General features: G+C 41.8%; 1 protein-coding gene across 1 annotated transcript in view; it reads left to right on the top strand.

Moving 5' to 3' along the window:
• Positions 1 to 1,280: 1,280 nt before the first annotated feature.
• Positions 1,281 to 14,000, top strand: part of ADSS1 (adenylosuccinate synthase 1) — a 29,955-nt gene continuing 17,235 nt past the window's right edge. Inside the window, exon 1 of the mRNA XM_059819170.1 lies at positions 1,281 to 1,463. Within this exon, the coding sequence (XP_059675153.1) occupies positions 1,281 to 1,463 (183 nt within the window). The remainder of the gene's footprint in view (positions 1,464 to 14,000) is intronic.

The following is a 14,000-nucleotide window of genomic DNA, read 5'->3' as shown; positions in this document are numbered from 1 at the left end:
ATTTGTCTCGCAGTGATGGTCCTGTGTTTTTTCAGGTCAGTGCATGAGGAGTGTATGTGTGGGTGAGCATGTGTGCCTCGCCGAAATGGTCTCGGGTGTCTCAGGCCACCAGGACAGGGTATGTATGTGCCTATCAACGGGGTATGTGCCAGTTCAGTAAGAACAGTTGTACGTATTTTAGGCTAGCGTGTGTCTGTCAAACCCAAAGTGCGCCTGCCCATGTTTCTCGGGCCAGCGGGTGGATGTTTGTGTCTCGTGACCCGTGTGTGCTGGAGTAGCTTCTGTGCCTGTCCTTCAACCACTGTTACGTTCCACAGGGTACTCCAAGCGTACCTGTGCATGTCAAGCTACTCTGTGTGCGCAGTTCTCCGTGTGTCTGACAGCGACAGTCCCAAATACCTCAGATCAACATCTGTCTTCCAGTGACAGTGGCCCGTGTTCCTCAGGCCAGTGTCTGTCTGTCTGTCTGTCAGCGACACAGGCTCACATGCCTCAGGACTGTGTGTGTCTCACAGCAACACAGCCCCTACACCTAAAAACAAGAGACAGACTAAGGGTCTGTCTTGCTGTGACACCGTCACGTACACCTCCGCACTGCTTGTGTGTCCCACGGTGACAGTCACGCACCTCGGGACGGCACGTGTACGTATGTCCCCGTGACACGGCCCCACGGGCCTGAGACTGCCATGAAAGCCACATGCCCCGAACCCGTGATTTGTGTCTCTCCATCATGCAACGGCGTGCCTCACACCCGTGTCAGTGACACGGCCGCACACCTCGGACCAGCGCGCGAGCGTGCCTCGCAGTGACACAGCCCCACGGGACCCAGCCCGACGTCTGTCTGTCTGTCTGTGCCACAGGCCTGGCTGCCTCAGAGAAGTGTGACTGAGGGTGACACAAGTCCACGTCCCTCGGAGGTGCCCCCATCACACGCGTGCCTCAGGACTGCGCGTACCGCACAGTGCCACAGCCCCTGTGTCTCGGAGGTCAGCGCGCGCGTGTGCGCAGAAACCGCGCGTGTGCGCGAGGAGACCGCGTGCGTGCGCGTGGAGACGGTGCATGCGTGAGTGAGGGCGACCGCGCGCGGCGGCGGGGCGACCGCGGCCGGCGGGGCAGCCGGACCCGCACGTCAGCGCGCCACGCGGGGCGGGAGGCGGCGGCGCCGCCGTTAAAGGCCGGCGGCAGCGGCGCGGCGCGGGCAGCGCGCAGGGGCTGGGCTCGGCGCCGGCGGGGGAGCGAGGCAGAGCGAGGCGGCGGCTCCAGCCACCCTCCCACCCACCATGTCGGGCACCCGAGCGTCCAACGACCGCAGCAGCCACCCCGGCGGCGGGCTGAAGCGGGCGCGCAGCGAGCCGGGCGGTAACAAAGTGACGGTGGTGCTGGGGGCGCAGTGGGGGGACGAAGGCAAGGGCAAGGTGGTCGACCTGCTGGCCACCGAGTCGGACGTTGTGTGCCGCTGCCAGGTGGGTGCCGGGTCGGGCCGGCTCTGCCCGCCGCTCCCCCTCGGCGCTTTCCCGCCCCGCGTTGCGTGTTCTCCTCGGCCCCCGCTTTACCCCCGCTCCCCTCGGCCCGCCGCCCTCCTTCCCTCGCCGGTCCCCGCTTTCTTTCACTTTTCTCCCCGCGAAGCCCTGTCTCCCTCCGCCTGCCTGCCTTTGTCTTCTGCCGCTGCCGGCTCCTCTGCGTTTTCTTCCTCCTCCCCCCGCTCTCTTCCTCCTCCCCGTCCCCTCTCCCTCTCTCCCGCAGCGAGCGGTGGGACGCCATGTGCCCCCCACACCCCCTCAACCCTCCCCGCCTGCGCCTCGAAATGCCACTCGGAAAGAAAAAGCCCCGAACTATAAATATAAATAGCTGACGCTTCACGATAAGCGACACAAGATCCCGAGGTGCCGGCGGGGGGGGGGGGGCGGCGGCCGCCTGCCTGGGGCGGGGCGGGGCGGGCAGCGCTGCCGGGGGCCGCTGCCCGCCGCTGCCCGCGGAGGCTGGGCCGGCCGGCGGAGGGCCGCGCTCCGGGCGCTTCCCGGCGCTGGGTTGCCTCGGGAAGCAAAGCCCCAGGGCCTGGGGTGGGGTCAGTGGCTTGCGAGGCGGTGACGCTGCCTGTAAGGGGGTTGGTGTCTCCGGGCTTGTTGCTCCTCTGGGAAAAAAAAACGTTATGAGGCGCCTTGAAGACCAGCTGCTAATAACCCTCACGAGTTTTCCGAAGTTTTACTGCAGGGGCTTTTTTGGGTAGGCAGGTTGTGTTCCCTGCAAAACGCCTGGAAGTTTATTCTAAAAATACTTTAAAACGGAGCATGAGTAAAATGGAGAAAACGAGCTATGTAGAAGTGCAAGATTTAAACAGTTTGATGAAAACAGGGGACATCTTACGTGGCTTTGCTTATATGCATTTTTGAATTTAATATAATGCAAGTATTCTTAAATTATCTATTTGCCTCGTATAAACCAAATTAGACACGAAAGTGATCCCAAATAATAGTGCTAACTTTTAAAATAACTGTTTTCAAACATTAATTATGAACATATTAGACCAATACAGCTAATAACCTGTTCAGTTGTCCCTGCAAACTATGTGACCGCATTAATAAGTAGTCAGCTTAGTCCGGCTTAGTTGGTATGTACCATGAAATTTATTCTGCTTTAAAATGCATGATAGCTACTGAAAAACTGCAGATACCCTTGACTCTGAGATGATAAATCCAAGGACGTTTGTGTTATTAAGTATATTATGTAAATAAATGTTGTCGTGGAAGTTAAATATTTAAAAGGTGGAGGAAGTATTTTCAGTTGGGACATTAAACTCTCAAGATCTTGAATCACCTTGGGGAGAAGTTTCCCACAAAAGTTAGCTAATGAATATGTATTATCAGGACTACAGCTGCTTTTCCATCTTTATTTCCTCCTTCCTCCCCAATAATGCGTTGCTAGGAATTTAAACACAGGTCTCGTAACTGCTTTGGTGAGAAAACAAAATTTACAAGTTTTAGCTGAGGAGGAGCATTTCATATAGGCCCCAGTCAAACAGAGCTTTCTCGTGGGTTTGCTGTTACTACTGCAAGAAGTCATACTGGTTCTTCTTAGACCTGCTTTTGAGGGATGGCCTGAGGCTGCTTTCAAGAGGGATTTGCTGTCCATGCAGAGAACTAATTTGCAAGCATGGCCCCCAGGTGCAGCCTCAGAATACCCTTTGAAGGATACAGGGCTCTGCGTGCGTGAGAAGGGTTAGTGTGTTAGCAACAGGCTAGATGGCTTAGATGGTTTAACATGCTGCCGGGCATATCCAGATCGTCTTTCTGTAGCCTAATGATGAGATTGGGATGGATGGAAGGCAGGTGGATCTAGAGGAGCTCTGGACTGCCTTCAGGGTAGTGCTCACCAATACACGTGTGCACACCGTGTGTATGAGACTACAATAGGATTACTAATACACTGATTTAATGGAAGTGTCTTCAGGATTAGAGTTAGGGAAGAATATAAAACATTTGAAAGAGAAAATATGAATAATGATTTACTTCTGAGTAGCAAAAATTATACAAGTTAAGTGAGAAGTGGGGGGTTTTAATATTTATGTGGGGGTTTGCGCGTCTGGCATTTTTGAGGATGCTTTTTAAAAAGATGCAATTTAAATAATTTAATATTTCATACTTTCAAAGCCAATCAGGCAAATAGATAATGGTGTATGACTTTTGCCTCTGTTAGAACTCAGATGGGACTGTTAAGGTGTTGTAAAGGTGTGGACATATCTAAGCACGTGAACAGAACTGATGAGTTCTCTCAGTGTGGTAATGGTAGGTCATTAACTTACAGGTGTAATCAGTTTGAGAGGGACTTCACTAATGCTGTGTACTGCTATGAAAAACCTCAGTGTTTGGACCAGAATCGTGCTTGCTTCACATTCCTCTTAGAAACAAAGAAAAACTTTCTTAGGGCAATGGCACTTGTATATTAGAAGAGATTGCTTAAACAAGAAACACTGAATGTCTCGCTTATTAGAGACTTCAGAGAAAATATCAGAGAAAGTTCCATCAGGAATTTTTTGTGGTTTAGAATATGGTGATCGACAAGGTTATTTCCTGATGTCCTGTCCACTCCATTTTCTGAGACGTTGATGGAAACAGTGTTCAAGAGCCTGTTCTAGTCCTTGGCAAAATGAAAGTAGGGAAAGCTAGAAAATGAATGTCTGAAAAGGGGATGTTTATGTCTTTCAAAATATTGTCTCAGCTAGATTAATTCTTCATCATGGTAGGATATTCTTTGAGCTAACATTTTAGCAAAGGTGGCTGTGTGTGTCCCCCCTTCTGAATAGGAATTTAAATTCAGGGCCAAATTTGAGTTTGAAGAGCTTTCTCAAAATAGTAGTTCCCTAATATTTCTATGAAAGGAAATAATTTTCATTAAGTGTTTCTCAAGTATTTTTAGTATGTTGATTTTGTGAGAAAAATGTGTGACAGCTGGATTGCTACAGAGGAAATTAAATGGTATTTCCTGGGATACTGGAAAGAAAGGCAGACAGGCAAATGAGAATAGGAGGACCTTCACAGGCACAAGGGAAGCTTCAAAATATGTTAAATAAAGAAAATTCTGCATTAAAACCCCAGCATCTTTAATTTTCCTAAGTTTTCATAATTTAATTTCACATGAACTGAAGAGTCTCAATTTGTTGATCATGTTGTTTCTGTCTTTCTCAGTACTTAGATTATACACAGTCTAAGTACAAACGAATTATGGTACATACCATAATTCACTTTGTTTTTCACATTAGTGACACTGAAATATGTGACATAATTTAAATATGAAATCTTAGTTCACCTGAAGTAACTGATTTAATTTCACCTGTATACTTGAAGCATTCTTTGTGAAAGAGGATGTTTCAATAAGCATAAAAGCTCTCTGGATATTCTCGTAGATGATGCTGAACAAAAGTTTTCATAGGCTGCTTTCATTAAAATACCAGATACACCAGCACATATACCCATATAAACAAGCAGAAAAGGTATTTCTAAATAAATTAATAACAACAGTTAGAGCTGTTAAAGAATTGAGTAGGTTTGTCTAAGTTTGGGTTATTAATGGCGAACATCAAGAACATTTTTGCTTTAAATCGCTCTTTCAGCAAGCAAAGGCGTTCAGAAACAAAACAATAGAGGCTAGTATTTCTTTGTTATTGTGGCCTTCTGGGGCATAAAACTGTCACATCATGCTGTGCAATACTGTTAATCCCTGGTATACTTTCAGGGAAGGGTACAATCAAAGAGTTCACCCGCAAATGTTTTGTTTTGATGTTCCCTTTAAAACCAGGGTTTGTGCATTTGTGTAAAGCTTTTAACTGACAGAATATCAGACGTAAGGAAGATCACTTGTTTCCTCGCCTCTTACCGTGTTGTCGTAGAACAAAAAGTCCTAATGTAAGTTTAAGTAATTTTGATACCTATAACATACTAAAGAAGAGAGGTTTGGCATTGTTCAAAATGTGACTTCAGATCACTGTTCCTTCAGTGGCAGCTCCCATTCCAGCTGTATGTTTCTCACTTCACCTCACACATTGTTGTACAGCCACCTCCAAAACTAGAACTTGTGGTCAGTTTTGCCTACCTGCGTTTAATTAGATAATTTCACAGATCTGGTTTAGAGCATGACCCAACAGTCAGCTGTCACAACTGCCAAGGTGATGTGTCTACACAGGCACCACTTAAACTAGATCTATTCCCAAAAAGTCGTATATAGAACTGCTGTGGTAAGTTCACAGTTAACTGAGGACAGCTGGTGATCATGCAGTTTTAGCTGTTTCCTTAAGCAGAGACTATGTAAGGTACACTTGTAATAATAATTTTTCACTGAACGTGTTTATTGTACAGTTCTGTATGGGTGTGAATGGAAAAGGAAATAGCATGCATTGGCATAAATGGCAGGAGAAGTACCATGCATCTTTGCCAATAATGGTAGATTACTCAAGAGACACTTTCTCTTTTATAAGAAAGGTGTGTGCCAAGAATGTCTAGGAATTCCTGTTATAATGGAGAGTAAACAATTCTGCCTTTCCTGATTAAGTGTTCTTGTGCAATAAATTGTTATTCAACAAAACATCCAAAAGCATTGCAGGAAAATGTTCATAAACAATTTGATAAAAAAATTGAAGGGGAAGAAAGAGAAAAAGATTTTCCAAAAGCTCGGTGTGAAAGATACAAAAAATGTTGCTAGTAAATTAGTAGAGCCCCTGTGATAATAATCATTACCTGCAGTGGGTTTGATCTTGGTGACTGAATAGATTGGTAGAACAGTTGCAGCACAAATGTGTGTCTCTCCTTCACTTCGTACCGAAACCAGTGACAAGGATTCAGCAGCAGTGACTAGTCCAAGACAGTTTAAGATTTTTCAAGCCTGCTGTTCCAGCGCTGCCCATGCCAATGCTGGATGTGTCAGACCTGTGACACTTCTAGCATCTGGAAACAATCTGCCTGATGTTACCAGCATTGAAGACACAACAGCAAATTGTAAGAACATGATTGGAATAAGAAGAGCTCTTACTAGATTTCTTAAGCTTCTCATATTAACGTGCTTTTATTTTTCACTAAATATGCAGTCACTTTTTAAAACATTTCCTTTATCCAAGTCAGTATGCTTTCAAGTGAAGAATTGCTTTGGTTTTAAAAAGGGATCATCTGGTCTTTTGAGACAGATGGACAAAAATTATTGTTGATGTTAATACTGAAGAAAAACTGAGGAGGTTGAAAAAGGTACCAGAAAAACTTGCTGTTAAGGTGTTCTGTGGTCGAGTAGTTTGCAGTCATTTGGACCAAAGAGATTTAACCAAGTCATACACCAAGGGCATTGAGTAGCTAGTTTTCTCAATGTAGTGGATGTTAATAAATAAGATTGAGAGGCACTAACCAGTAAGAAAAGCTTAGCAATGTTTTGGGTTTGAGATACCATTGCAACATTAGAGAACAATCTAGGAAAGGGTGAAAGGACGCGCCCAACACTTACAATACAAATACCTGTTGCGTAGTATTGCCAGTTTCCTTGTTCTAGTGTTTTCATGAACGTAAAGTAAATACCATATATATTAAAAATGGTACTTTGATGAATGCAAAGGAATATACTGTGGGCAAGTGGTTGAATCGTAAAAACCAAACATGGCAGAAATGCCAGACGGGAAGTTCTTCTCGGTGGCTTAGGTGCAAGACAGGGCAGTTTCCTTTATTCCTCTGTTGTGCTGCTGACATGGCAGGGCAAAGCAGCCACACATTGTTGTGACTGTCCCTATTGATCATGGACTGCTGGAACTGTTTGCAATGGGGATTAAATAAGGGCAGTTTTATGTCATGATTGTGTGGAGTTACAGGAGCTTGTTGGCTACTGTTTTTCTCTGTGTATCATGTGTTGCTCTCCTTTCAGTGAGATTTAACCCTGATATTTAGTATAATTTCTCACTACAGGATAAAGTAGCATGTAAAGACTTTAATCTCCTAATGATTTAGTGCTCGATGATCTTCAGTGAAGAGATTGATGACCTTGGAGTCATGAGTGTGCAGTGACTACAGGACTGTCACTGAATTTGATTTCTCTAATGTTTGGGAAGGTTGATAATCCTGTTTGCATGCACATGTACATTCATACAGGCATATTGCTTTCTAAGTAATTTTTTGCAAGATTCCCCACAAAAAAGCGAGTAGCTTTTATTTTGCTGTTCAACACAGGAGAAGGTTTATTAAGAGTGAGTTTTGGTTTCCTTAGCTACAGTAAAGAAGATCCATCCTTTCAAAATTGAAACTTTTTGTGCCAATCTGTCATTTGTAAGATACTTTATCCAAATTCTACTTTTCATTTTGCTTATACATACTTATATGCTACACTATATCATTTTAGGCTTTAGAACAACATGGTGACATTGCTATTTTAAACTACCCTCCCCTTTGGGCATCAGTGAGATCATCTCAGGACCACCAGGATTATAAATACTGTATGAGAAGGTCAGGTTTAAAGTTTCCAAATCTCCATAAGAAAGCAAGCTTAATTTTCAATCCCCTTTATAAAGCATAATAAATTTATTATCCTCTACAAGCACCAGAAGAAAGCAGATGAAAATTAAGCTGAAATGACATCTGTTCTATTTAATTCCTGTTGTAACTCACTAGCTGTTGTTACTTGTTTACAGATACAAGAAAAGTTGTGTTCGTATCCTTGGATCATGTTACTTCCCACAGGGACATGTTCTCTCTTCTGAAGAAGCGTAGTCTAAAGATGAACAGACCTGTCTAGGTTTTTCATGTTTCATTTCCTTTATTTCAGGATTCTGCTAACATTATCCCTATAGCATTTTCGATCAATATACCTTGAATTCATTGTTTTCTTTACATCTTCTGCTGGAGTTAAGTGTGTGTTCCGTTGTAGTGGTCTGTCATAGTAGATTGTTTTTACATGGTTTGACAAAACTTTAAATTCTGTTTGAGAGAAAATAACGAGAGTTTAAGAGTGTCTAGTTTGTCTACACTGACTGCTGTTTGAAACCTGAGTTGAATTAGACCTGGCTTTTCCAGTTGCATTTTTCAGATAATTAGGAAGACCAAGGTATCCATATAAGTTAGGGTCACTTCTCATTTCTAGTAAAGGGAAAAATACTACATTATTAGTGCAAAACATGATACAAGCTTCAGTTTTGGATATTTGCACTAGCAATATTTTATATATTACTTTAAAAGATCAAAAGTTTTGCTCAGTTCTTCTCAAGAGTTTGTGTCTCTAGTCATACTAATTATCTCCTTAGGCTTCAGAAGGTCTCCTGCCATGGGAATTCAGGAGTTTTTGAAGAGATCACTATTTTAATTTGGAAGGTGGGATCCTGTGGATTTTGTTCATTCTATGAGATAGTGAGAAGGGACACAGCAGGTACATGCTTGAACAGATGCAGGAATCAGACACAGCAGTCCTGTGCAGAGTTGTTCTTACATGAAACTGTTACTACAAACATTCTTTGGGAAGAAGAGCAAGGCAGACTAGGTTTGGTTGTGATAATTGGTGTTAGGAGATAAATACTTGCAACTCACTCCAGCTCCTTGTCACCACCGTAGCTTTAAAAATCACTACTACCTCAGTTGTTCTGGTTTAAGTATACTTCTGATTATTCTCTAACCCAGCTTTTTCCAATGGCTTGGGTTAAAAAAAAAAGTAGTTACGGTCCACTTCCTGGAACTGAATTGGGGTGAGTTGGGTGCTATCAGGCAATAGTTTAACTGGAAAAATTAGCAAGAAGAAACTTCCAGTAAAGGAAACTGTAACAAGCACCTATGGCAGCAACTTCCCAACCAGAACGTACAGTACTTTCAGTCATCTGACAAAAGCTTTCACGCACAGGTGATTTTGTGACGTCTTGTCTAAGGGTCCAAGTGTTCAAAGCACTTAATGCATTTGCCATAGTGTAAATCAAGAGAAATTCCATGAAAGGCAATGGAGCTATATTATTATAAAGTTCATGTCAAAGCTGGTTATGCTGGTAACACTTACTAGCTACATTTACTCCAGTTCATTCCAGGCAGTTGCTAATCTAAGTTAGAAATAGCATGGTTAATTACATTGTAGAGCAGGAAGAAACAATTTATGTAACAGTGCTTTTTGTTTATTTGGACTCACATATGAAGTGCTATAAATGGAAGAAAATTACCCAATCCAGATAAGAAAACTGAGGTATTTTATAGTCTGTTTCATAGTATGATGAGCTGTATTTGGCCTACAGATGCAGTTGAATTTCAGGAAATGTTTTCCTTCATTGGTGGGTGGAATTAGTAGAAGTGGGACACTTAAAATGAGGAGAAATTGACAAGAATCATAGCATTTGTTTTCAGATGCGGACTTCCCAAACTGCTGGTTTGAGGCTGGTATTCCAATTCATAGATTATAAATTCATAGATTATAATGCCAGAGAGGATCATCTGTAATCTTGTCTGAGTACCAAGTACACAGTATTCTAGCAGGACTTGCGCCACTGCCAAAAGGAGAGGTAATACAATCCATCTACTCCTACTTGATATTCCCATTTATACATGCGAGGTTTGCCTTAGGCATATCAGCCAGTACTAAAACTGTATTCAGACAGCTCCACGTGCTTCCTAGCATAGATATCTCCCATCCAAAGTCTGACCTACCTTTTTGTTTCTAATGCATTTATTCTAAACCTGGTCATGACATTTTATACATTTGGTGTTTATACCCATTGGCTAAGGAGCTCAGGCTGCTGCATGCTGCTGGTGCACCGCTCAAACAGTAGTGGTGTCAGCTGCAGATCTTCAATAACGAGTGTCTATGTTTTTTCCCATTGCATTGATTGACATTGCTAACTGGAAGTGGGTGAGAACTAATCACTGTGGGACCCATCAGAAACATATCTGTTTTGTGTTCATCTTCTAGTTATAATTTGAAACTATCATCAGGTTTTAAGGCGTTTTATATGTGTTCTGGTGTTTTGGGTTTTTTTCACATCAATCAAGATTGTTAATCAAGTTATGTTTGGGCATTGTGGGACGCACTGAGCAAATGAAGGATGTGCTAACCAGTGGAAACCAGCAGAGCATCTGGAAACACTCCTCTCACATATGCAGAATGCAGTCTTCTGCATGTTACCTGGCTGGCAAGAGCCGGCAGAAACACATCTGAGTATCAGGATGCATTTCACTCCTATTCAAACATGTATCATAAGGCTAGGTGGGAGGAAGGAGTTCCTGCTATAGGTACTGAACAGCGTCACTGCTGCTCTGAACAGAAAATCTGTTTCTACCTTGGGATGTTTCAACTGCAGAGAATGGAACAGATGACAATACAGAACAAAACATCAGCCTTGAAATGGCTGAGCACTTCGGAAGGTGGATTTGTTTCTTCATCTTTTTTGTAAGTTCTACTAACAAGATAGATAAAGACTGTGTGTTCTCCTCTGCCAACCTGTTCATAATAATTATCAGTTCCCTGAAAGGTAGCATTTCTACAAGCATACAGTTGTTAATACTGGTAAAATGGAACAGCTTCTCAATTTAGTGTATTGATGCAGTACTTGTGATCACATACTATAGAATAGTAAAGTATATCACTTCAGTGCAAGAATCCAGTATCACAAATAGGTCAGCACATAAAAGCTTGGAAAAGTATTTTCTTTTTAAATAATGTACTTGAAAAAAACATTCAGATGTTTTATGAGGCTGCTTAAGTTCCTTTAGCTCCTTCTGGTACCAGGACAACATGTAGCTTTACACTTTGATTATTAGAAGTCTGAAAATGTAGATTAAAATCTTCCAGAAAAAAATCCCGTTTTATGTGTCCAACTTAAACATTCTTCAAAAATTATTTTTAAAAAACAAACCTAACCTCCTCATATAGGATTACTCTGCTCTGAAAATAATGCCTAGTATGTTTCCTGTTGTTTAACTCTTGAAAACAACATGATGCAACTCTTTCCATTAACTTAAGGTCTGTTTTCCAACCTGGAATGACAGGTGTTTTAGCTTGTTGAATTTAAACCACATTGGTGGTGGTCTACTGGATTTAGAAGAAAGGAGGTATAGTTTGCAGCACCACAAGGTAATAGAGCATTCCTTAGGCAAAATATATTGAAATTATACCTATTTAATGCTGTTAATAGAGTCTGAACTTCTAAGCACTTTCCAAGTTAATAAAAACTAATTTGTTAAGCGATGTAGGTACTTTCAAAAGGCTGAATACTAATTTTCCACTGTGGGCTATGAATGACTTCAGTGAAAGTTATTTTTTCTTAGGTGCCTGATTTAAATGTGAAGAACTTTAACACCTACAAAATACTGTTAGAAAAAAGCATTTATCTGCTCTGAAACTTTAATATAGCTGATAAAAAGAAAAACAGCTGTGACTGCACAGTCAAAAAGTATTGCTGTATCTATACAGTACCTCAAAGGAAGGATTTTTTTGTACTCTCTGGAGATTCCTGAATGATATTTAGGTCTTTTTATTACTCTAGTAAGATATCTATCCTGTTGTCTTTGGCATGCTTAATACTTTCTAGTTCTCAAGTCCCACTTCATTGCTGCAGTTTGCTGTAATTGATAGCCCCAGTCAGCTGCACCTGGTAGGTTTCCTGCATTTGGTACAGTTTTAATAAGAGTCACTAGAGATTAAAGAGGTTTAACAGAAGGGACACAAATGCTACTGATCTTGTTGGAATCACTGCAGGAGCAGTGAGGAAGGTTTCAGGTTGAAGTGGATGCTAATGTTCAAGGCACTGCTGTCATCCAAGTTGTGCTCTTAGCCTTTTGGAGCTTCAGCAGCTCTCTAATTGTTCCTTCTTTGGAAGAGAACTTCCCACACCAGAGTAGTTTAATAGGAATGCCCAGGCTTCCCAGATTTTGGAAGTGAATGCTCATTGTTATTTCTGGTCATACCATCATTTCACAATACAGATGATACCAAAGTGGTACTGGTGATTAATCTGTCAGAAGTTGTTGCCTTAACAGTCCCTTCATTAGAGAATTTTTTGAAGAACCACAAAAGAATGCAGATACCATCTCTAGAGACCTAGGAAAGTGCAAATGATGGAAGATAAATAATATTCAGGTGAGATCAGTGGTGCGCAACAGAGATTCTGTGAGCTGGGTCTGGATATTAAATGGAAGCTCATCATGCAGAGCTGTGTTTGAAGCAAGGGCCAAGCAGAGAAACCAAAGATTTCTTGGTCCAAGTGGAAGCATCCTGAGGGACCACAGAATACTGTCACTAGGTGTGTTAGTATTGACACCACTTTAATGAAATACCGTTTGAGGAAAAGAAGGGAGCTTACATGGTTGCAGTGTACCAGGTAGTTCTCTGCACCTGCAATCACGTAATCTTCAGATTAAGCCCATACAAGCTTTTGGGTTCCTCTTATACTTCATTAGCAAAAGAAATGGCTCATATAGAACTTATATGGACTCTTAGAACTCAAGTAAAATTAGAAAAGGAGTAGATATCTTTAATATCTGAGCTATTAGACTGCCAATATGCTGTTAGAATATCTATGGAACTGAACATGAGAAATTACTGAGGTGATCAGATAATAACTAGAAAGCATCTCATCAGACCAGCGGTATGTTTTGCAAGTTAGATCATGTCTGTTGGGCAATTCAGTGCTCTGCTACCACTTTAATTATATTTACAAAAATGTAATTAATTGAGCTGTAAAAATATACTCAGAAGACACTTGTGTAGGAAGTACAGACCAACATGAGCAGTGCACAAAAACAGTTCCAGAGCTGTCAACACTAGCTTTAGATTAGAGAAGTGCTGTTTTATAAGGTCTGTCACTGAATTCTTGGTTTATATTATCTGTCCAGAAGGACTGAAAGTGGATTCAGAGATTTTGGCAATTAAAGGATGTGTCATATCTGCTGATATTTCTGTGCTTCAGCATATTTTTTTTAGGTATGCCAGCTTTCACAGCTGATTGATTAATGTCCCTTTTTAAGCATTTGCTAAAGAAACAGCATTTGTCTGGGTATCAGGAGTTCAGGAAAATTTCCAAAATCATAAACTTATCTTTCATAACCATTCTCATACTGGTATATCCCACCTTCTAAAATTTTAGGATACAAGAAAACACTTCTATAGTTTAGGAGTGCTGTTATCTCAGATTGTGAGTCCTCAAGCCAGATTTCATTTGTTCATGTTGATGAAGAAGAACAGAATATAACTGTACTGTTAGTGACAACAAATACTTTTGAAGGAGTCTGGTTCCCCATTTTCTCAGGAAACATGAAAATTGTTGTTTGTTGTAGAGATTAAATCAGTGTTAAGTGATGGAGTTAATTCTCTTAAAGTTTCCATCTTTCCATAGCCTATAGGCAAGCAGAAAAGGAAAACTGATGGTTTCAGAAGAAGTTATTAGTCTCTTTCTCAAGCCTGATACCACTGTAATAAAATAAGCTAGTGTTTCAACCAGTGCAATCCATCCAGTCTCAGACCTCTTAAATATCATGTAAAGGAGTCTCCTGCATGATTTATTAGCCTGCCAGATAGTT

Source organism: Gavia stellata, chromosome 7 (assembly GCF_030936135.1).
Source record: "Gavia stellata isolate bGavSte3 chromosome 7, bGavSte3.hap2, whole genome shotgun sequence".
Taxonomy (NCBI): Eukaryota; Metazoa; Chordata; class Aves; order Gaviiformes; family Gaviidae; genus Gavia; species Gavia stellata.
The sequence above is the reverse complement of the archived record's forward strand: the minus strand, read 5'-3'. Positions and strand labels throughout refer to the sequence as shown.